Here is a 19,225-nt window from a genome sequence, read left to right as displayed (position 1 = left end):
GTGTCTCAGAGGTGCAGGGTGCTGGCTGAGTTGAGGGCAGCCATCAGGGGTTTAAAATTGGGGTAAGCTGTAGACAGACTCATGTGAGTGGTGGTGTCCGAGATGCTTGCCTTCAGAGAAGGAAGAACAGCTGGAAAGGCAAAAGGGTTGTAAGTGTTAGTGGTGTGCTAAAGATTGTTCGATGCAGACACTGAGGGATTCAGGGAGCACAGATCTGCTTTATGTATAGATGAAGCCGAAAACCTGTTCCACAGTAACTGAATCACTGTTGCTGTCTCTTTGCCTGATTGTGGCTATGTCTCTTCCCTTACCATCGTATGAGAGCAGTAACGAGCTCCATGGCTTCCACTGCCTTGCTGGTTCTCCCTTTCCTACTGGGATGTAGGGCTACCAGGAGCTCCTTGTTTGTGTTTTCCTTTTTCATCCTTTCTCCTCCTCTGTATCCCTCTCTCCCCATTTTTGCCTGCATTACCTAATTAGGATTGTAAACTCCTAAGACAGGGACTGAATTTGTACCTGTTCTTGCAGTGTCGTGCCTGTTAAGTTGTGCTCTATCGGCAATAATCAGGTTTGTGTCCTGGTGGCACGTTAAAGCAACAGTTTCTGTCTTACGTCTCTCTTTAATCCCAGTATCTAACCGGTTGTCACTAACTGAYGTCACATACATCGTTTGCTTCTTCAGGGAAGCATTAAAATCCTCTTTTGTCATTGTTTGTACGCGTAGTGGTTGTAGAGAGGCAAAAATGATGAAAATGGAGAGCAAATGGCTGTCTGAGGTTGCTGTGGTAATGTTGATTCGGGCGAGAGCAATCTAATCAAGAAATGTGACTCAGTAAATTTTGAAAATTACATTTTAACCCAGCATGGTAGGATGAAGTGCAGCAAATTTTGGAGTCCTGTTATATTGTTGTCCTTACTGAAACATGCAGCCAAGCGTTAATATGAATGATAAAATAATTAGACCAATTCTAACTAGTCCAGCAGGTTCAGTTTCACTGCTTTGCAGGAGCTTCTGCAGCTCCACCCTGTTTATGAGAGCAGAGAAGACTGTGGTTTGAAGAGGTTCTTTCCTGTAGTTTTTGTCTTCTCTCTTGGCGCACATTGTGTACTGCGATACCTGAACAAGTACAGGTGTTTCAAAGACATTCAGCCAAAAGCTTGTGCTGAAGGAGCAGAGAATGCAGTGCTCTCATACACCGGTGATGGCACATACTCAATTTCCTGCAAAACCCTACAGGTGTTTTCTGTATTCCTTCTGTCATTAGGCCACTCTTCAGAGCTCAGTAGAGGACTGCTCTGTATTTTTGTGTTGTCTTCCTGAAGTCCTTGCTACAAGCAAAACGTCAACTTGCTTGTTATCTGTCCTGTCCTGATGTGCTTGTGCTGGATATTAGAGGATGTGTTTGAGTCCTGARTTACCATAGTAAACCTTGGTTTGACTTAGGCTGTCTGACTCTTAACTCACACGTGTCATTTCATTACCAAAAATGAAAGTGAGGTGTTAAGCTGTTTTCTAGATGTAAATAATATAGTTTATTGAGTAATTATGCCTTCCTTTTTGTATTTTAGAGTCCCTGGAGCCAACCTATCAACAATTGCAGAAGATGAAGCTGGACAAGAGCCCCTTTGTTGTGGTGTCTGTGATAGGCCAGGAACTTCTGACTGCAGGTCATCACGGTGCCTCTGTGGTTGTGCTAGAAGCTGCCCTGAAGATCGGCACTTGCAGCCTGAAGCTGAGGGGATCGGTGTTCTCTGCACTGAGCAGTGCTTACTGGTCCCTGGGGAATACGGAGAAAAGTACCGGATACATGCAGCAGGACTTGGACGTAGCCAAGACTTTAGGTAGAGTTCTCATTTCACTCACTTAAGTGCTGGATTGGTATAGATGGAACACATTAATAGTTGTGTCAGTAGCATAAATGAAGGGCAGCATCTTTCTATAATACTCAGGTTTCTGTGGCATTTCACAAGCTGCTAAAGCAAATCTAGAATTTCTGAAATGCACAAACTACAGGCTTGTGCAGCGTTGTTTACCTGTTGTATGAGAGGGCAGATGATCAACAGATGAACTAACCTTTAAGAGGGTCCTCTAATTCTCTGGTGTCATGTATATGGGAACTAGTCTTATCCCCTGTGGATATTTGGGCTCAAAACCTTAAATGAAGTCATCTGCTTTCTCAAGAATTAGATGGAAAGGGGGACTCTACCTGAGCTACTCGAGCAGTTGCCAGGGAAGGAACAAATCAGGAGCAAGACAATGGCTCACCAAGAGAAATTGGTAAATCCCTCTGATACGTACAGTATATCCTGCACTGCTCTGGGAGCTTTCATGATGCTGTAGGAGAAGAGCGTGTGTGAGCCAGAAAGGCATAAGCTTGCAGAGGTGGAGAAGATAGTGACTGAGGACTATAGCTAGGAGAGTTGGCTGAAAGTATAGGGACTACTGTCTTGAAAACAGTAGTGGATATACTTTGTCTGAGCTGAGTTGTGCTGCAGACCTGCTTTCTGGAAAAATCTAGCATGCTCTCTGTGCTATTCTAAGCTTGGACCATCCATTTATTCTCGCAAACAAATTGCTAATGTCAGACAAAGAATAAACATGGAAGAATGGGAGCCTGCCAGGTGTTAGGCCAAAGAAGAAATTAATACAATTCTAAAAGTAAGGTTGAGGGTTATTTTAGAAGATCTTGAAGGCCAGGGAAGAGAAGGAAAGTTCTGGCTGTGTATTAAATATGAGGCTGAGTGTTTGTCTTGATCCTGGTCCTCACTCTGGAGCATCGCTTCTACAACATGTTCCAGTTTTTCTGCTGGACACTTCCAGTGATCCCTTTGTTAGCTAATCTTTGTTTTGTTTGTATGTGACTCAGGTGACCAGACGGGAGAATGCCGAGCTCATGGAAATCTGGGCTCCGCATTCTTCTCCAAAGGAAATTACCGGGAGGCCCTTACTAACCACAGACATCAGCTGGTGCTCGCCATGAAACTCAAGGACAGAGAGGTAGGAATCTTATTAAATAGACTGGATTGGGAGTCAGCGCCATGTGGTTTTCTAGAGAGACGGGAACATGTCAAGAAGCCTTGTCTGTCTGCCCTGTTGTTATTCTGAGTATTTGGAAGCTATATGATTTGTCTTCCCAACCTTCCAGTTGCATTTTGTTACGGAACTTGTATGCATCAGTAGATACAGTATTTTTGCACAAGTGACAGGATACTTGGTTGTGTTCTGGCCTCCACCTGCCTCTGATCTACTTTGAGCAAGTCATTCTACCTCTTCATGCCTCTGCTTCCCTTCCTGTCCATTTTGCCTACTTCACATAGACTCTAGGATCTCAGGGTAGAAGCTGTTGCTGAGCAGGTGTAGATACAACAACTTATGCAGTTGATCCATGACTGTCATCAGCTCCAGTTTTTCCTGTGATGTAGATGTTGCTAATTGGAGCTGTATTAGGGCATATCATATATTGTGCCTTTTCCAGGCAAGTAATGAGCCAAGTCCCTGCCCCAGACATTCACAGTCTCCATAAAATAAGCTGTGTTTAAAAGGTAGTGAAAAGAAGAAGAATCCATGCGAACCTAAAAGTACACTGTTGTGTAAAGTGTAGAGGTTGTTTGGTCTGAATCTGCTTTGCCTTGACTATTTACTGGTCAGCTTTTGAAGTGTTATGCCGGGCTCTCTGCCAATCCAGAGAAGCATGCTGTGTGGACTGAAGAGCATGACCCAAGAGATTCCCACTGAAAGTTCACTCTAAGGACAGGATCGTAATTTTAGTGCAAGTTACTCTCCAGTGGGTTCCCCTGTAATCTGAATGGGAAAGTGGAGGGCTGGTGGGTTGCATGACAGATGAGTGAGTGGCTGGGGGGGAGCAGGGCAGGTTTGAATTCATGTAAATGCAAATGAAGTTTTTGTGAGATCCCAAAACTGGGGGAATGAGTTTCTCACCAATGACTGCTTGAAAGATCCGTTTAAAATAGTTAAGTGCTTTACTAAAGTGTTGTTTTATGATTTAAATATCAAGTAAGCCTTTGAGAAATATATCTTTCAGTAGGCTGTAGAGGGACTGTGATTGGGGAAGGGATCTGCTACACAATTTCATGATTATTTGACCATCTGGAAAACCTCCTGAATCACTCCTGATTTCCCTGTTTCCATTCAGGTTAAGCAGAGAAGCTGTTACCCATCATTTTTTATAGCCTTGTTGATTAGGGGTCCCTGTTCTTGTTAAGAATCTTAATCTACGTAACTGCTCCTCCTCCCTGGGATTTCTCCAAGCAGCAGATTTTCTCCTCCACAATTAGGTAGGGGTTGAAGGAGGGAATGGCGGGAGCTCGCTGTTCCAGCATTTGGAGAGACTGCCCCAGCCTGTGCAGAGCGCCTGAACTGATGAGGGCAGCAAGTCTTGGTGTGCCCGCTGACTGCAGGGCTTTGATCTAAACACATCCCAACAGTTAATCTGGGAGGAATCCAGAAAATAAAGTCTAATTGTGATAGTTCTCAGGTTATGACACATCTGGGTACATAATTAGCAGTTATTGACAACAAATGACTACTCGGGTTAGCAAGAAAGCTGAGCTACTTGGATTTCCTATAGGATGTAACCACAGGAAATTAATTTGGCGCTTTCTGATGACATCATCTTGACCACAGAGCTTCCTCTGAACAAAAAGCTGTTTTTCTTGGCCTCCTTTGCAGACATTTTTATAATGCAGATATTATAAAGTTGCAGTAGTGCTGATGTGAATTCCACCAGAAGGGAATTTGGTGTGTGACTGTAATGAGGTAATTGTTTTACCTCCAACTGTACAGAGAATTGGCTTAGAAGGTAAAAATGCTCCTCTGTATGAGTGCCTGCTGTCCTTGCGGGGAGCTCTGGGCTCTGAGGCTGCTGTAGCACGTGTTTGTGCCACAGGCTTCTGCTGGGTTGAGATTATGTTTGGATTGCAGTTAAAGAGAAAATGCAGCACAGCTTGGTTGTCAGTCATTTCTCTGCGAAGATGAAGCAGAGCAGATTTCAGTGTGGGCTGTGTTGGCCTGCTGCAGACCTTGGGTATGTCCTCAAGTTGAGGATCCCTGGTGCAGCCTGTGCTGCTTGTCTCACGTCTCCTGCACACGCTAAGATAAAGCTAATGTAGATGCACCTCTCTATGCTCCTGCTGTGCCGCTGGTGGCAGCATGGATTTCACTGACAGGTCCTTTATGGTCTCCAGGTAAATGGCATAAGGCTTGACCATATGCTCACAAGTGCAGCTCATTTGAACACCTCGCATCCACGGGGACACAAAAATGGCTAGCTGGGCTGTAGCCGTGCACGTGTGCGTGCGTGGTGGTGGTGGTGGGGGGGTAGCATCTTTGGGCAGAACCATTAGCACTCTGTCAAACTAAGACCTATTTCATTTGTGTGCAGAGAAGGAAATACAGCACTGTTTGGCTATGGCCTTGATAGAGGAACCATATGGGTAAGTGGTGTAGCCCGAGTTAGCTGGAAGCTGCATTGATGCCACCTCTGCCCTATAGATGCCAAATCAAAAATCACTCAAGGTTGAATATACAGGACAGGACTCACCTGTGACAACACAGCTAAGTACTGTTAACTAAAGTTCTCTCTGCTCGAAGAGGGAATAAATCAAACTTATTTTAAGGGGAGAGATGGGGCAGAATACCAGCTGCAATAATTATTAAAAGTCCAGAGAGAAGATAAAATGTAATGAATTCCTGATTCTTCTTATAAAAGACTTTGTACATGTGAGTAGGCTGGAGCAGGGTTGCAAGGCAAGGTTTCACTTAAAGGATTTAGTTAATCTTTAATATAATTCACTGAGTTGAACTTGACACCAAACTTAAAATCTATTTCCTATGATCACCTCTCAGGAAAAATAGGTAGTAAATTTAACTCTAGACAGTCTGTTACCAGATCAATGCAAGACCTTATTACATCTCAGGAGTAGCACCACAAGGTCATTCTTCTTTTAAGAACCTAAAGATGCCAGAGAAGCTGTCCCCTTCAAACTATAAATTGCAGAACTACAAGTTTCTTTTCAAATTCATTGGCCTACTTTCTTAATGCTAGACTTCAAAGTGTCTTGGCTAAATATGCAATCTGACTGTGTCTTTGCTGCAGAAAACCTGCCAGGTTGTAGCAAGGACAGCGGCATGTGTTGGCTCTCATGTAAAAATATTGGCTTGTGGATGTTTCTGCCTCACTGCAGAGGCAGAAGGAAGGCTGAGATTTCCCTCAACTGCCTTCTGATAAAAGCTGATTGTGTCTTGGCTGTGTGTGGGTTTGCAAGATAGCTAATGCATGTTTGCTATTTTGCAGTGGAAATTACCTATTTTTAATAATGGAGATGCAGACTGTTAATGTCTGTATTATATTTTTGAAGTAAATACTCTGTCTTTAATACTGGGTAACCTGATCTTGTGAAAGCTGTCAGTCAATCTGTGTAATGCCTGTTGATGCCACATCATGAGCTCTGATTTAGACAAGGATAATGCGGCTGATGGGCTATACCGGGGTCAGAGGGAAGATTAGAGTCAAAAAGTACCTGCAGAAGCTTTTGATGACCATAATGGCTACTGCTCCCATGCCCCTGTTCCTCTTGTCTCTGCCCCCTCCGTAGGTATGCAGAGTTGTCTCATATTACGAAGTTCTATATGTGCTGTTACTTGCCTTTGCACGGCCGAGCTCCAAGTTTGAGCTAACTGGAAATCTCTGCCCAGCGGGGCTGGAACGGCCCTTTCTGATGACCGTTTGTCACTTGTGTTCCTTTCAAATCATTCAGTTTGAAAGAGTACTACTTGAGAGAGGGCTTTGAAGCCGTGAGGACTGATAAGCAGAGATTAAAAGGGAAAGGAAGGCCACGGAGTAATGTGTTTCTTATTGCACAGTGGAGCCCCTCCTGCGGGATGCAGCGTTTGAACCGCGCGTGCGCTGCACTTGAATTCTTGTCTTGAGGCGGCCGCTGATACCGCAGAGACTCCGCAGCGTAATAGCTCCCTCTCGCTTGGGCCGTCAGACGCCTTCTATTACAGCCCTGCATTTAAAAATAGCAGGGCAATGAGGCAAAATCATAAACCAGCTATAACAAAATTAGTGCTTGTGTGGAAGTGTATTGCCAGCGCTGAGCTCTTAGGAAGTCGGGTGTTGCCAGAAAGCCACTGGGTGCTGGCAGCGCGTGCGTGTTCGCTGGCCAGCGCGCTCAGCACTGAACTGGCCCTGGTGTTAAAGACGCAGCATCCCTCTTCGCTGGGCATGGAGAAACAAAAGGAGCCTGGTTAGGAAGAAGGGATTGTCTCCTACCCTGGGGCTGGGGAGGAGACATAGTTGTGCTACTCACGGTCCGTTTCCTACTGCCCCTTTTCCCAGGGAGTGTGACCGCGAGCAGGGAGGGGAGCCGGGAGGACGGGACGGATGGACTGTAGGTGCCAGACCTGTTCTGTGCAGGAAGGTGTATTGTCCCCATGTTGACTCAGGATGCCCAGCAACTTGCATATAATCACTCTCAGTCAGGTTTTGAAGGATTCCGCCCACCTCCCCTCTAGAAGCAACTGGTTTTGGAAGGAAAAGTTACAGAACTGGCTGAGGTTCAATGTCCTCTTGTTTCTGTGTTACCATGGCCAGTGGCAGCTGCGCTCAGGTATCTTCATCAATGTATGTGATCTCAGTCATCCGCAGCACGTGGGTGCGTTTGGTGACCAGACTGATGATGCAGTGTCTCATGTCGTGAGATGGTTTCTTGGATCCGTTGCTGTGCCAAGGAAAACATGAACTGACATTGAGCCGTAGCTGGCCTTGCTCACTCTAAGCCTGCTGAATACCAAATGCTCATGTTAGCCGTTTCCCTAATTAAATGATTATTCTGTGTTGCTTTCATCTGAAATAAAGCCCATTGAGAACAAAAGGAGCATCTAACATCATGCTGCATCTTTCTTTTGAGCATGGCTTATGTATGCAGTAGATGTCTACATTTTAAGCTGAGAGGATTTGTCAGGTTTGGATACAGGACTTTGTGCTACATGCAGAATGAAATACAGGCTCTCAAATTTAGAAGTAGCATTTTGCCAAGGTTTTGTTGCAGCTAAGCAAACTGTGATAACCATTTCCTCCAGGAGGCTTGCTCTCTCCTTTGCGTTGTTATGTGATCATGTTGGGCATAATTCATTTCAGAAGGATGGCAAGTGCAACGAATGACACAAAAAACAGATACACTGACGCTTGGCAGCCCTCGAATTTTACTGAGTTATGAAGTTCTGGGGAATAGAGACTCCTTTCTGACCATAGCCTCCAGTTATGCAGTTCATACATATTACTGCAGAAAATCTTGACCAATCTAATATTGTCACCATAGTTTCTGTGCAATGCACCAAAAGTCCCAAATAAGTGGGGAAGAACTGTGAGGCACTCTAAGGATTTGCTCATTTGGGGGTACTTGGGCCTTTGTACAACCATTCTACAGTTTGTCCTTTTTGCAATGATTTGGCCTCTGTTCCTTCTACAATGCTTCTACAATATTGTTTGCCCTGAAAACTTTGTTGATTACAAACAGAGGAAAATTTTTTATTTTATTCTTTTAGCTTTTTTTCCCCTAATGTGAAGTTTACCTAGTTTTTATTTTCAAATTATCCAGAGTTGAATTCTGGATGATAGAAGAGGTTTTTCCAGGAAAATTCAACTGGTGCGGAAATTCAGCTGCTTTTTAAGACACAGAGATTCTATTTGTTACCACAAGACAAGTTTAAAATAATCGTTTTTAACAGTAAAGTTAAGCAGAAGGGTGTTCTGGGGGCCTGTAGTCTACTAGAGAGGAACAACTTGAGTGTAGTGGAGGCTGATATAACTTTTAAGAACTCCAGTAGTTATCTCTGAAGAGAGGATTTGTATTGCATGTAAAACTGACAGTGAGCTGTTTGCGTTGTAGTGGGCCCCAAAACAGCATAAAACAGTGAGTTGTTGCCTGCAAAACTTTGGGTCCCTTCTCTGATACGAAGGTGTGTTAACCCACAAAGCTACGGTTGTACAGGCAGAGTCCAGCAGGCATTCGTTGCCCTGAAGGGTTTTACTTGCACATAATCCTTTCTGTTCATCTTTTTCTGTCGGAGCCTTTCAGATTAAATATTTGCAGTCAGTGAGAGGAGTTTATAGAATATTCCTACAGTTAATGTCAGAAAGAATATCTGAAGAACTTGAGTAATTTGGTTGGATACCCAGGTTTACTTTTAACTAACACGTTGTTTGAGAAAGTGTACTGTTCTCAAATAGACTGAAAAATTAAAGCAAGAAGCTGCCTTTTTCATTTTCTATAAATGCGTTTAATTTAAGAATGCTACAGGAATACGGAAATGCTGCAGAAATACAGAAGAGAGATGCTCTCAGAGCTCCTTGGCTGCTGTACAAGTACCAACTCGTAGTCTGGGAGATAATTTCTTGCAGGGGTCCACTAATACAGCAGCCTAAAATCGCATGTGGCCCTGGTTCCACACTGCGCTCCCTAGTGCATAGGAAAAATGAGGACTTGTTAAGATTTATTACTTTTTCTGACCATGCAGCTCGCTTGCTTGTTCGCGACTCCCAAAGTAGGACTGAAACTACTGATAAAGCAGAGTTTGTTTCTGGCCGTTATTGTTATTATTTAGTCGGTTCCAAGGTTTTAGTGTAGCTAGGACTTCCATAAGTCTGTGTTAGAGGCTGGTTGTGCTTGTGAATTTTATTTTTTGTTTAATTCTCTTGGGGTGCAGAATGCATATTACAGGGCATTAAATGTGTATCTGAACATTTTATCCTGAAACTGCATGATTGTTGCTTCTAGAAAGCCCGAGATGTGCTGAAATGCAGGATATAGCTTGCTGCTGCCTCCCTGCTTATAACCAAAGAGAATGCCTTTTTGCGTGTAGGGTTCATGTGTATCTTGTGCAAATGGTCATTATACTCAAGAGTCTAAATTGTGATTGTTTAGAGCCTATTTTTCTTGCTTGCTTTATTGCTATTCACTAGGAATAATTTGTAACATAACCTGCAGGGAGGGAGTGGTTATTATGCACAGGTAGCAACCATGCTATTTTTCTCATTCTTGGTGGAAAGCATGTTAACAGCAGATTACGTGTTTGAAGATTGCTTGCCAGCACTTGCCAGAGAGACATCCAAACTGAGGAGAAAGCCTACCTCCAGTGCAGCTGGACCTGTTCTGCAGATGAAGAACGGGTCTGCTGCTGGCAGTTGGGTGCCATGCGAATGGCTTTATGTAGTCAGGACAATCCAAAAAGCAGAGTTTTCCACCCTTTCTGTGAAACAAATATTTTGTGCAGAAGTTCTCCAAGAGATTGACCAAAGCGGAGCTTTGGAGAAACCTGTGGCTTCCTCAGGGCTGTTTCTTTACATTCGTTTGAGTGACTGGGACTTTGTGCATGGGAGGCTGATTAAAAAAACACTTTTGAGGTGAATGGGAAAAGAGCTAAAAAGCAAATTGGATCAGGATCATAGTATTTCAAATGATCCATAAATATAGCCCTGATGCAGCATGTAAAATCCTCTTTTTCTTGTTTAGTGGCTCACAACTATTGTTTGCATAAAAATCCCTAATTTACAAAGTCAGTAGCTGGGATAAATGAGTGGTATGAGTGACTGCAGGGGAGTGTTTGCTATTTGTGAGAGTAAAGGCTGCACAGCTTCCATTTGTGTAACACACAGCAGTTCTGAAGGCTTTTCTTCTTGAATCAGTGACCTCTGTTTTGGCTTTGTCAGGTGTTGTAATGCTTAGCAGGGAATTTTAACCTTACCGTTCTTCCCTGCTGCTCTCCCTCCATACTCCTCTGGAGGTTCATCTCTTCCATGGGACTACAGTAAAAAAGTGGCAAGGGCTGTTAAAGTCCAAGAGTGCTTCATCCTGCGTCACTGTCTTCTCCGCACGCAGCGCATGGACGAAACGTGTCACTCTTGGCTGCTGGGAGCTGACCGGCTGCTGTTCAGCTGTGATGTAAAATAGCATATTATTGCCTTGCCTCATGCTTCAGTCCAGGATGCTCCAGCTTTGCCTGCAGGGGATGAATGGACCTGCTCCGTTCTCTCATAAATGCCTGGTCCCTTTTAATGAAGCTTAAAGGGAACTTTTTAGCGTTACCTTAAATGAGTCAAGTCACATATTTTACAGTAAAAATTTAGCAGACTTAGTAAAAGGAGGGGAAGGGAGAGTGAGATCAGACTGGATGATAAAAGTAGGGTGAGATGTGCCAGACCAGATGCTGAGAACAATCTAAAGAAAAGAGCTTTCCACCCCTTCTGTGGAGCATTATCGACAGTCTTGGAGCTCTGTACAGTATGCAGCACAAAGCACTTATGGCAGATTTCATTTATGAAATAGCAGAACTATTAGCTAGGTTATATACTTACCACTTACCGTGTTTGGTGCAACAGAATGGAAGATAGAACTAGGAAGCCTGCTTTTATGAAAGAGACTGAAAGACTAGTATGCCTATTGCTGCACCTAACACACTGCAGTTTGTTATTAGAGAGAAATTTTGCCTCACAAATGCATTTGAATTCTTTGAAGGAGTCAGCAAGCATGTGGACAGTTGTGATACTCTTGGTACCATATTTCCAAAAAGAAGAGGACATGATTCTTAGCCAAACTAATCCTTGTGAGGGGAGAGAAAGTCTCCTGTCATGAATTAATATTGGTTTAAAAAGAGCACTAAGCCTTCATTTTGCAGTGAGGGAGTTTTCCAAGTCAGGCCTCTCTGAGATCTGTGCTGTTTAATATATTGATACATGATCTAGAAAACGGGACAAAGAGTGAAGTGACAACATTGGTGATGATAATAAAGTATCAGGGTAGTAAAATGAAAGCTGACAATTAAAAAGTTGCAGAACAATTTCAGAATACTGAGTGACTGGGAAATAAGATAGCAAATAACATTTGCATCAGTAAATGCAAATGGGTTGAGAAAGCTCCTAAAATACATTCTCTCTGTATGTACGTATATAGGTATGTATGTCCAGTGATGAACTCTGAACTACCTTTTACTATTCAGGAAGAAAAATCTTAAGAGTTATAAAAGATCTTTGAAAACAAGGCTTCAGTGCTCAGTAGCACTTGTTAAGAATGTTAGCATTAACTAGGTAAGTAAGAGAGAACAAAATGGAAAGTTGTGTTGCTATATTTACTGCTGTATTTAGGTCTGCTGCTCCATCCTGAAAAGAATTTTGTAGATCTGGGAGACAGAGAGAGAGGGCTGTCAAGGATGGTCATAGATATTGGATGGCTTCTGTATGAGGACAGATAAAAGAAGATAGGACCTTTTGTCTTGAAAAAAGAGATAATTGAGTGTGGCAGAAGTCTATAGAGTTAAGAGAGACAAAAAGAAAGTGAGTAGGAACAAGTGTTCACTGTTTCTCATAATGCAAAGCTAGGAAGGAATCAAACGAAATTATCAAATGGCAGTTCAGAGGAAACAGGAGCAAGTACTTTTTCACTGTATTGCTCCAGGATACTGTAAACACTGAAGTTTGCATGTGTTCARAAAGGGATTGGACAAATTTATGGAGGAAGAACTGACGGCCATTAAATTAAAATACAGCTTTGGCTTTGGATGTCCCTAATTGTCAAATATTCTAGGAGAAGTAGCTCTATGAGCCTTCCCTGTTGTTATACCCTTCTTTAGGCCTCAGCTCTTGGTTTCGGTTGATGCTGGTTTCCACAGGATTAAAACCCATCCTAAAAATACTGAGAACACTCCTTAAAAGATGGGGATGGATGCATAGAAACTTAGGTGCTATACTTTTTGCTGCAGAGAATATTGCCATGGAGCTGACTCACATGAGTGGCCTTTGCTGGTGTCAGAGGATTGACGTGGTGGAAGGGTGTCGGGCACAGCAGGCTGTTGTATGCGACAAGGATCGTGTTAAGCATCTCTGAAGGAGCAGCGTTAGTGAAATACGGTTGCTGTGGCAGACACAGTCTATGTCTGGATTCAGTTGGGAATTTGCAAATTCTGCAACTGTCTGAACATTCTTTGTGTGCAGTTCAGCCCACTGATGGTTATTTAGGTTTGCAGTTCTGGTAGGTTTCCCCAGTCCCCTTTAAAGCAATGTCCCAGCCAGCAATGAAGCTCAGCATAAAGCTTCCTACATTTTCTAAACTACAGCTACTTATTGTCAGGCTGTGCAAGTCAAAGATCAGATTTCACTTTCTTATTTCCAGTAGGAGATGCAGAAAGAAAGATAGATCATTCCCTTCTACTGGAATTTGTAAATTCTGTAAAGCCAAAGTTTTCTGCCCCTTCCTGAAGGGAAGGGAAATGCTTTCCAGGTGTCCTTCCTGCTGTGCTTTGTCTGCACAGGCAACATCTTTAACAAATAGCAAAGCTCTAGGTATTTGGCCTTTCATCTGAACACCTTGTGTGTATTATGGTACAGAGCATGAGAATATTTTATTCATGTTTCTTGCCAATCATGTAGAAATAGGTATTCTGCTGAGTTAGCTAAGGAGAAAAAACTGGAACATAGTCAGAGTTAGAAGTGGCACAGCTCTCTCTTAGGAGAGACTGTCTTCACTCTCTGTAAAACCTGGCCTGTGGGACCCTTCCATGTGCTTTGAACCTTGCCTGCCGTGGTCTCAGCTGCTCTAGGTTAGGATGCTCATGCAAATGCTGGGATGCTGTCTGCGCCTTAGACCAGCCACCTGCAGCATGCCGCGCTAAACTGGAGGCAAACGTGTCAGGCTGGCATCACTTCTGTCTTGTGCACAGGCAAGGTCTGTTTGCCCCGGCCGAACTTCCTTCTGAATGAATGGCATGAATGTTTGCCCTAAACATGGAATATGTCCATAGCTGCCTGACTGCACCCCTTCCTGGCCAAGGGTGCTTTTCATGCTTGGACTGCGCTGGTTGCTGCAGGGCTCCTGCAGAGGTGAAATTATGATGGTCTGCGCTTCCATTGCAGAGGTCCCCGTGCTTGCCGTTGTGCTGCAGGTTTGGCTGAAAGCGCGAATCTGCACAACCTTGCCTCTCTGGAGCAACCATCATCAGACATGTCAGTGTGGAGTGAGCTTATCAGAACATGTGTGGCTGATTACTTGGGGGGCCAGACTGTCCTCTTGGTGATGCTGGCAGGAGTCCAGAGTCTTTCTGCAGCTGTGTAGGCACCCCCCACGTTTACACTACTCCAGCCTGGCACAGAGAAGAAGCGGGAGCAGAGCTCGGGCTCAGTAGCAAGAACTGCTTTTCCTCACTGCAGCTTCACTGCCTTACCTGTGCAGCAGTGTCATGAGCAGTCTGCACCCTCCAGCACGACTGTGCTGTGCTCTGTCCTTGCAGAGTCAGTGGGAGCCTTTTCCTGCTGCTATGCTGTTTCTCCAGTCTGGCATTGCAGTTCTCCCTGTAGGCGAGTTTGTGTAGGCATAACCTGCCTCCATTAGTAATTATTCAGGCCTGAACTAGAGTCCTGTAGCCCATCTTTCTGGCATAGCTTGTAGAATGGGCTGGTCTGTTTTCACCCCAGTCCACTTCCCAGTCACAGCCCATAGTTAGTGTGAATGAAACATTGCTAGTCTGCGTGATTTTTCTTTTTCTTTTTTTAATACACTTTCTGATAGTTTTTAAGGGAATGTGAGAAATGTGTGCAGTGAGGTAAAGACTCTTTTGGTTAGCTAACATCTGCTTGCAAAATCTCACTTGTACCGGGTTCCGATTTCTGTAGCACGTTTGAAAACACAGAAGGCACGCCCAGGAATTCTCTGTGGTGTCTTTGCAGAATTTTTATACTGCATATGCAAACAGACTCTGTGTGTCTGTCTGTTTTTTCTGAGCACTATCTTAAGCACTGCCAAGAAAACCCTTCTGTTTATCCTTTTGTTCATACATCATTAGTCATTTGGGTGCACAGCAGTAGGCTGGGTGCTGCTTCTGTTTTATGCAGAATTTAGCTTTGGGTGGATTCCATATCATTTATTGGCAGGGTTTTGGATTGCCAATCATGTGCAGGTGAATGGTGGGGCCCTGGGATACTGCCATACAGGCAGTTCTTGACTTTGGAAATTCTTCTCCTCTAGCTGCTAGATTCACCCATTGCTTTTTCCAGACTCATCACATGCACTCTGAATTGTGCTGTGTTCTGGTCTCTGTCTCAAGCCTCTGCCTGGGAATTTGGAAGACCAGTAGTAAAGCAGCGTCTAGAAGCCAGTTGTTAAAAATTTGCAGACTCTTTAAAAAAACACCAACAAAAAAGTGGCCCTCTTACACTGCATTCACGTGGCTTTGATCTGGAGGAGAGAGAGAGAAATGTTCCAAAATCATATGTTCTAATCAGCTCAGATACCTTGAGCCTTTCCACTTCCAAGTATCTAGAGTTGAATCTGTCTCAAGTCCATCTGATCAAAGAGAGTTTGGCTCTTTTAGCCTCCTCCAAGTTAGAAGCGGTGATGGGTCTCTTCTCAGTGTTGCAAGGAGGCAGAAGATGGCAGATATTTGAAGCAGGGACAGTGTGAGGTTTGCAGAGCTGTGTGACACTCAAAGCTGGGCCAGGAGATCAGAGGAACGGAGGAGATGTGAACCACAATGTATTCTTGGCTTGTACCTTTGCATTCAAGAAAGGTTCATATCTTTGCATTCTTGGTAAGCCTCACAGATGTCTTGCACCATAACAGGAGAGTTGTGCCAAAGTGCAGCCAGGTGGACAGTGACCTTTAGCTTTCAGCAGATAAAGGCAGTGCTTTTATCTAGGATCTCCTGCCTGCATTGGTCCATCTACAGTGGAGAACAGGGCCTCAACGTAATCCAAATGCTGATTAGAGGGAGCAGGGCTAGGTATTCAAGTTGGCTGTCTAGCATTAATCTAGATTTCTCACAGTTCCTGGGCTACCAATACTAATAGAAAGAAATGTGATCCTGCATCTTTTTACAATACTTAAAATTGAGAAATGCTATCATCAGCTGTATACTGTCAAGATAAGAGCTGTAATGTTGCTGAAAGGAAATCAGATGAACCAATTAGAATCAGTAATGCATTGAAAGTTAATCTTGAAATTGGTTATATCATCAAAGTGCTACTAAAAATAATCCTTATGCACTCTAAAACAGGTTCCATGAAGAAGATGCTTTCTATTTTGTTAAAAAGCTAATCTGAGTATTATTTTTACCATAGTTAACTAAAGAGCTGGGTAAAAATCTTCAGTGGTAAAATCAAACTGGTTTGTAATGTCAGAATAACCCCCTTACTATTCTAGTTTTCTGTGGCCGCCAAACCTCGCTCTGCATTTCTAACAGCAATTACTGTAAAATACAATGTTCTTGATAAGTAGCAATCTGACAGAGAAGACAGATTCAGTCTCTTGGAACTTTTAAACATTAAGTGCAGAACACACTGATTCTGTGAGATAATGTTTAGGGATGCCTAAATTCACAGGACTTTCCTCTGACTCTTTTCTTATGTAGGTGTTGAGTGTCCATGTATGCATGTGGTATACTGCCACATTCTCAGACCTAAAAGTTAAATGAAAGGCTGGATGTCCCCCAGTTAATAAGAAAGTCAAGGGACAGAAAGCAGTAGAAAGGAAAACAATATACTCTGTACAATGTGCACGATGGCATAGTGTTACAAACTCATTGGCAACCCTACTATGCTGAACTTTTGCAGACTAAAACTAGAGCAGAGAGGGATTAATCCAAAGCTTGTATTCTCTTTGTTGTCTCATTTCTCAGTGATGTTCAGGTCCTGAAGTTGTGAAACACTGGTTTGTCACCCCAGGAACTTGTAGGCTCTATCTGGTACCACCTGCCTGTAGCATCCTGGAGGACTCTGGTTTGAAGCCCGCCACTGGGCTCTGTGCATTGGTTCACTCATGCTCAGATCTGGTTACCCCAGTTTATGTCTCCTCTAGGAGGTTGTCCCACTTAAACCAGCAGATCAAAAATGGTAAGTCTTCCATCCAGTATGGTGATTATTAGCATGCCATTCCCTACAAGCAGAAAAAAAMCCAGAAATCTCTTTTGGAGACCTTAGTAAGGTTTATGCATGAATGTTGGGCTCATGCTAAGTTTGACATAGGCATCCTTTAAAAATTGTTCATCTCTAGGTTTAGGGTTTTTTTAGCAGGCAATTATTCCATTTTCACTGTAGAAAAATTACAGACAAGTTGAACAAGTTGCTCTCCTTGCTATCAAGATGCTTCATGACATATTTTTCCATTGTGGAATTTCTTTGTTAGTTCTTCCAAAATTTATATGCATAGGGAAAGTTTCTTGAAAACCCACCAAGATGAACCTCCCCTTACAACCTAACGTTCTTGTGATAGATGTGCCTTCAGCTGTCTCTCCCCATAAGCATGATACGCACTTGCCTCACAGGCACCAGGTTATGCCTCTTTCTGCTCTGTTATGCCCTTTCAGGTGTTTTAAAGTACAGTCTCTTACAAGACAAACTTTGTCTTTGTCTCCCTGTTTCTGCTGGACCTGCAGTGATCATCACCTGGTCACTTATGTCCTCATTGGCCTTAGCTTTGATCGCAGGTGGAGTTCTAAAGAGCAGATCCAGTCATTAACTGCAGTTTGAGGGAGCCCACAGCAGTTTCTCTACCCATGGCATTGGTGTGGGACTCAGCCATACGAAGAGGTGGTCTTTCCTTGGGGCTGCCACGTTTTCAGGGGAAGGAAAAATCTAGAAATCTTATGACTGCAGTTATCTTGTTGTGTTTGCAAACTGTCTGGAAAATGAGGGCAGGATATAAATACCTCACAAATGAGAACTGGAAAGAGTCTTCAGGCTAAAGCAATTAGTCGTGCATGAAAACCTTGACTAAGATGTCATAAGCAGGCTGTAGAGGCAAAAGTAGGGAGATCTTTAGTAAGTGACAGAGCTCTGCAGAAAACAAGCAGAGATGGTACTTCTGTGTTCCTCTGCTTTCCTATCTTCTGTCACCTTTCCCCTTCCATAGTGAAGCCACTGCTTCAAAATAATTTATTATAGTTGGCTGCCGGAGTAGAGTAGATTATCTACTGCCTGTAGCAATGTGAAATGAGAAATACGAGGGTATACCTTGTTCCTTATAGCTTTATCACATCTGACTTAAGTTCCAGAAGAAAATAAGAAGCAGAGAAGGGCTTTGTTAATCACTTATGTATGTTAGTAATTAATACAGCCACTATTAATACAATGAATGATAAGTTCAGAGTGTGACCTCTGCTACTGTATTAAACAGGAATTGGCTTTCACTTTTTAAGCTTTTTCAGGGGTGGAGATTGGAAACTCTAAGAAGTTCTTTCGTTAAGAAATTAGAATGTCTTCATTTGTTTACTGATACCACAAAAACCTCGAGAGAGTATAGCCCATTGGCATAAATGCTTTGCATATGTACTGCAGAGATGGTCACTTTGCATGAGTGTCCTCCTGTTTTCATGGCATAAGAAAGCCCCAATATTTTATGGAAAAGGGAAAGCAGCAAGGAGTGGGTGACTGTGGTGCATCTATATAAATAAATGTTTTTTTAGTTTGTGTTTCCGTTATGCCTTCTGTCTTTCTCTGGGGTCTTTTAGGGGACCTTTTGAGTCCTGGAGGTACTTTCTAGAAATTGAAACAAGCTGTTTCTTGATTCAGCCTCTGCGTGAGAAACAGCTTTCCAGATCCCAAGTCACTTTACGCAGGATTTACAAACAACAGTATGGTTGATTAGGCTGCTAACCACTYGAGCAAAAGACTGCTCCTAATCTCTGCTCTCCAAAAAGAGGTGAGGGACCAGGCCCAGTTTCTAGGAACTTAATGGAAAATTATCCGCAGAAACCAGAAACTGGTAAAGATATCCAAGCCCTTGCAGTTTGTGGACTCGATACTTGGAAAAAGGGTCACTTTTCCTTTGAAAGTTGTTGTCTGATCTAGCCCTTACATGAAGCTTCACAGAGCCTTCTTGCTGATTTGAGGCCAGTTTTGATGTGTTCATTGTTAATGGGAAAGAAAGCAGCCTCAACAGGGATCAGATTGCTGAGTCACTTGTTACCCGGGATAATCTATGGATTTAGCCCTCGGTGTTGCAGGTATGGGTATGTTCCAGGTGTGCAACTGCCTGAAGTTTCCCAGCTGGCACCTAAAATAGTGGAAGGGCCCAGAAGGATTTGCAGGGATGGGCCCTAAGGCTGAACAGAAGCAGGCAGGGACTCGAGGCATCCCAGCACGTGTGCCCGATCATTGCTGCGCTGAGACTCAGGCTTGGATGTTGTTTGGATCCATGTGGCTTGGATGTTGTTTGTATT

The 19,225-nt window shown here is 43.4% G+C and overlaps 1 protein-coding gene across 1 annotated transcript in view; it reads left to right on the top strand.

The window, feature by feature from the left end:
- TTC28 (tetratricopeptide repeat domain 28) overlaps window positions 1-19,225 on the top strand; it is a 228,949-nt gene that overhangs the window by 142,449 nt on the left and 67,275 nt on the right. Inside the window, exons 5-6 of the mRNA XM_026071549.1 lie at window positions 1,570-1,842; window positions 2,868-2,998. Coding sequence (XP_025927334.1) covers window positions 1,570-1,842; window positions 2,868-2,998 — 404 coding nt within the window. The remainder of the gene's footprint in view (window positions 1-1,569; window positions 1,843-2,867; window positions 2,999-19,225) is intronic.

This window comes from Apteryx rowi, unplaced genomic scaffold (assembly GCF_003343035.1).
Source record: "Apteryx rowi isolate R43461 unplaced genomic scaffold, aptRow1 scaffold_328, whole genome shotgun sequence".
Taxonomy (NCBI): Eukaryota; Metazoa; Chordata; class Aves; order Apterygiformes; family Apterygidae; genus Apteryx; species Apteryx rowi.
This window is presented reverse-complemented; position numbering and strand designations above follow the sequence as displayed.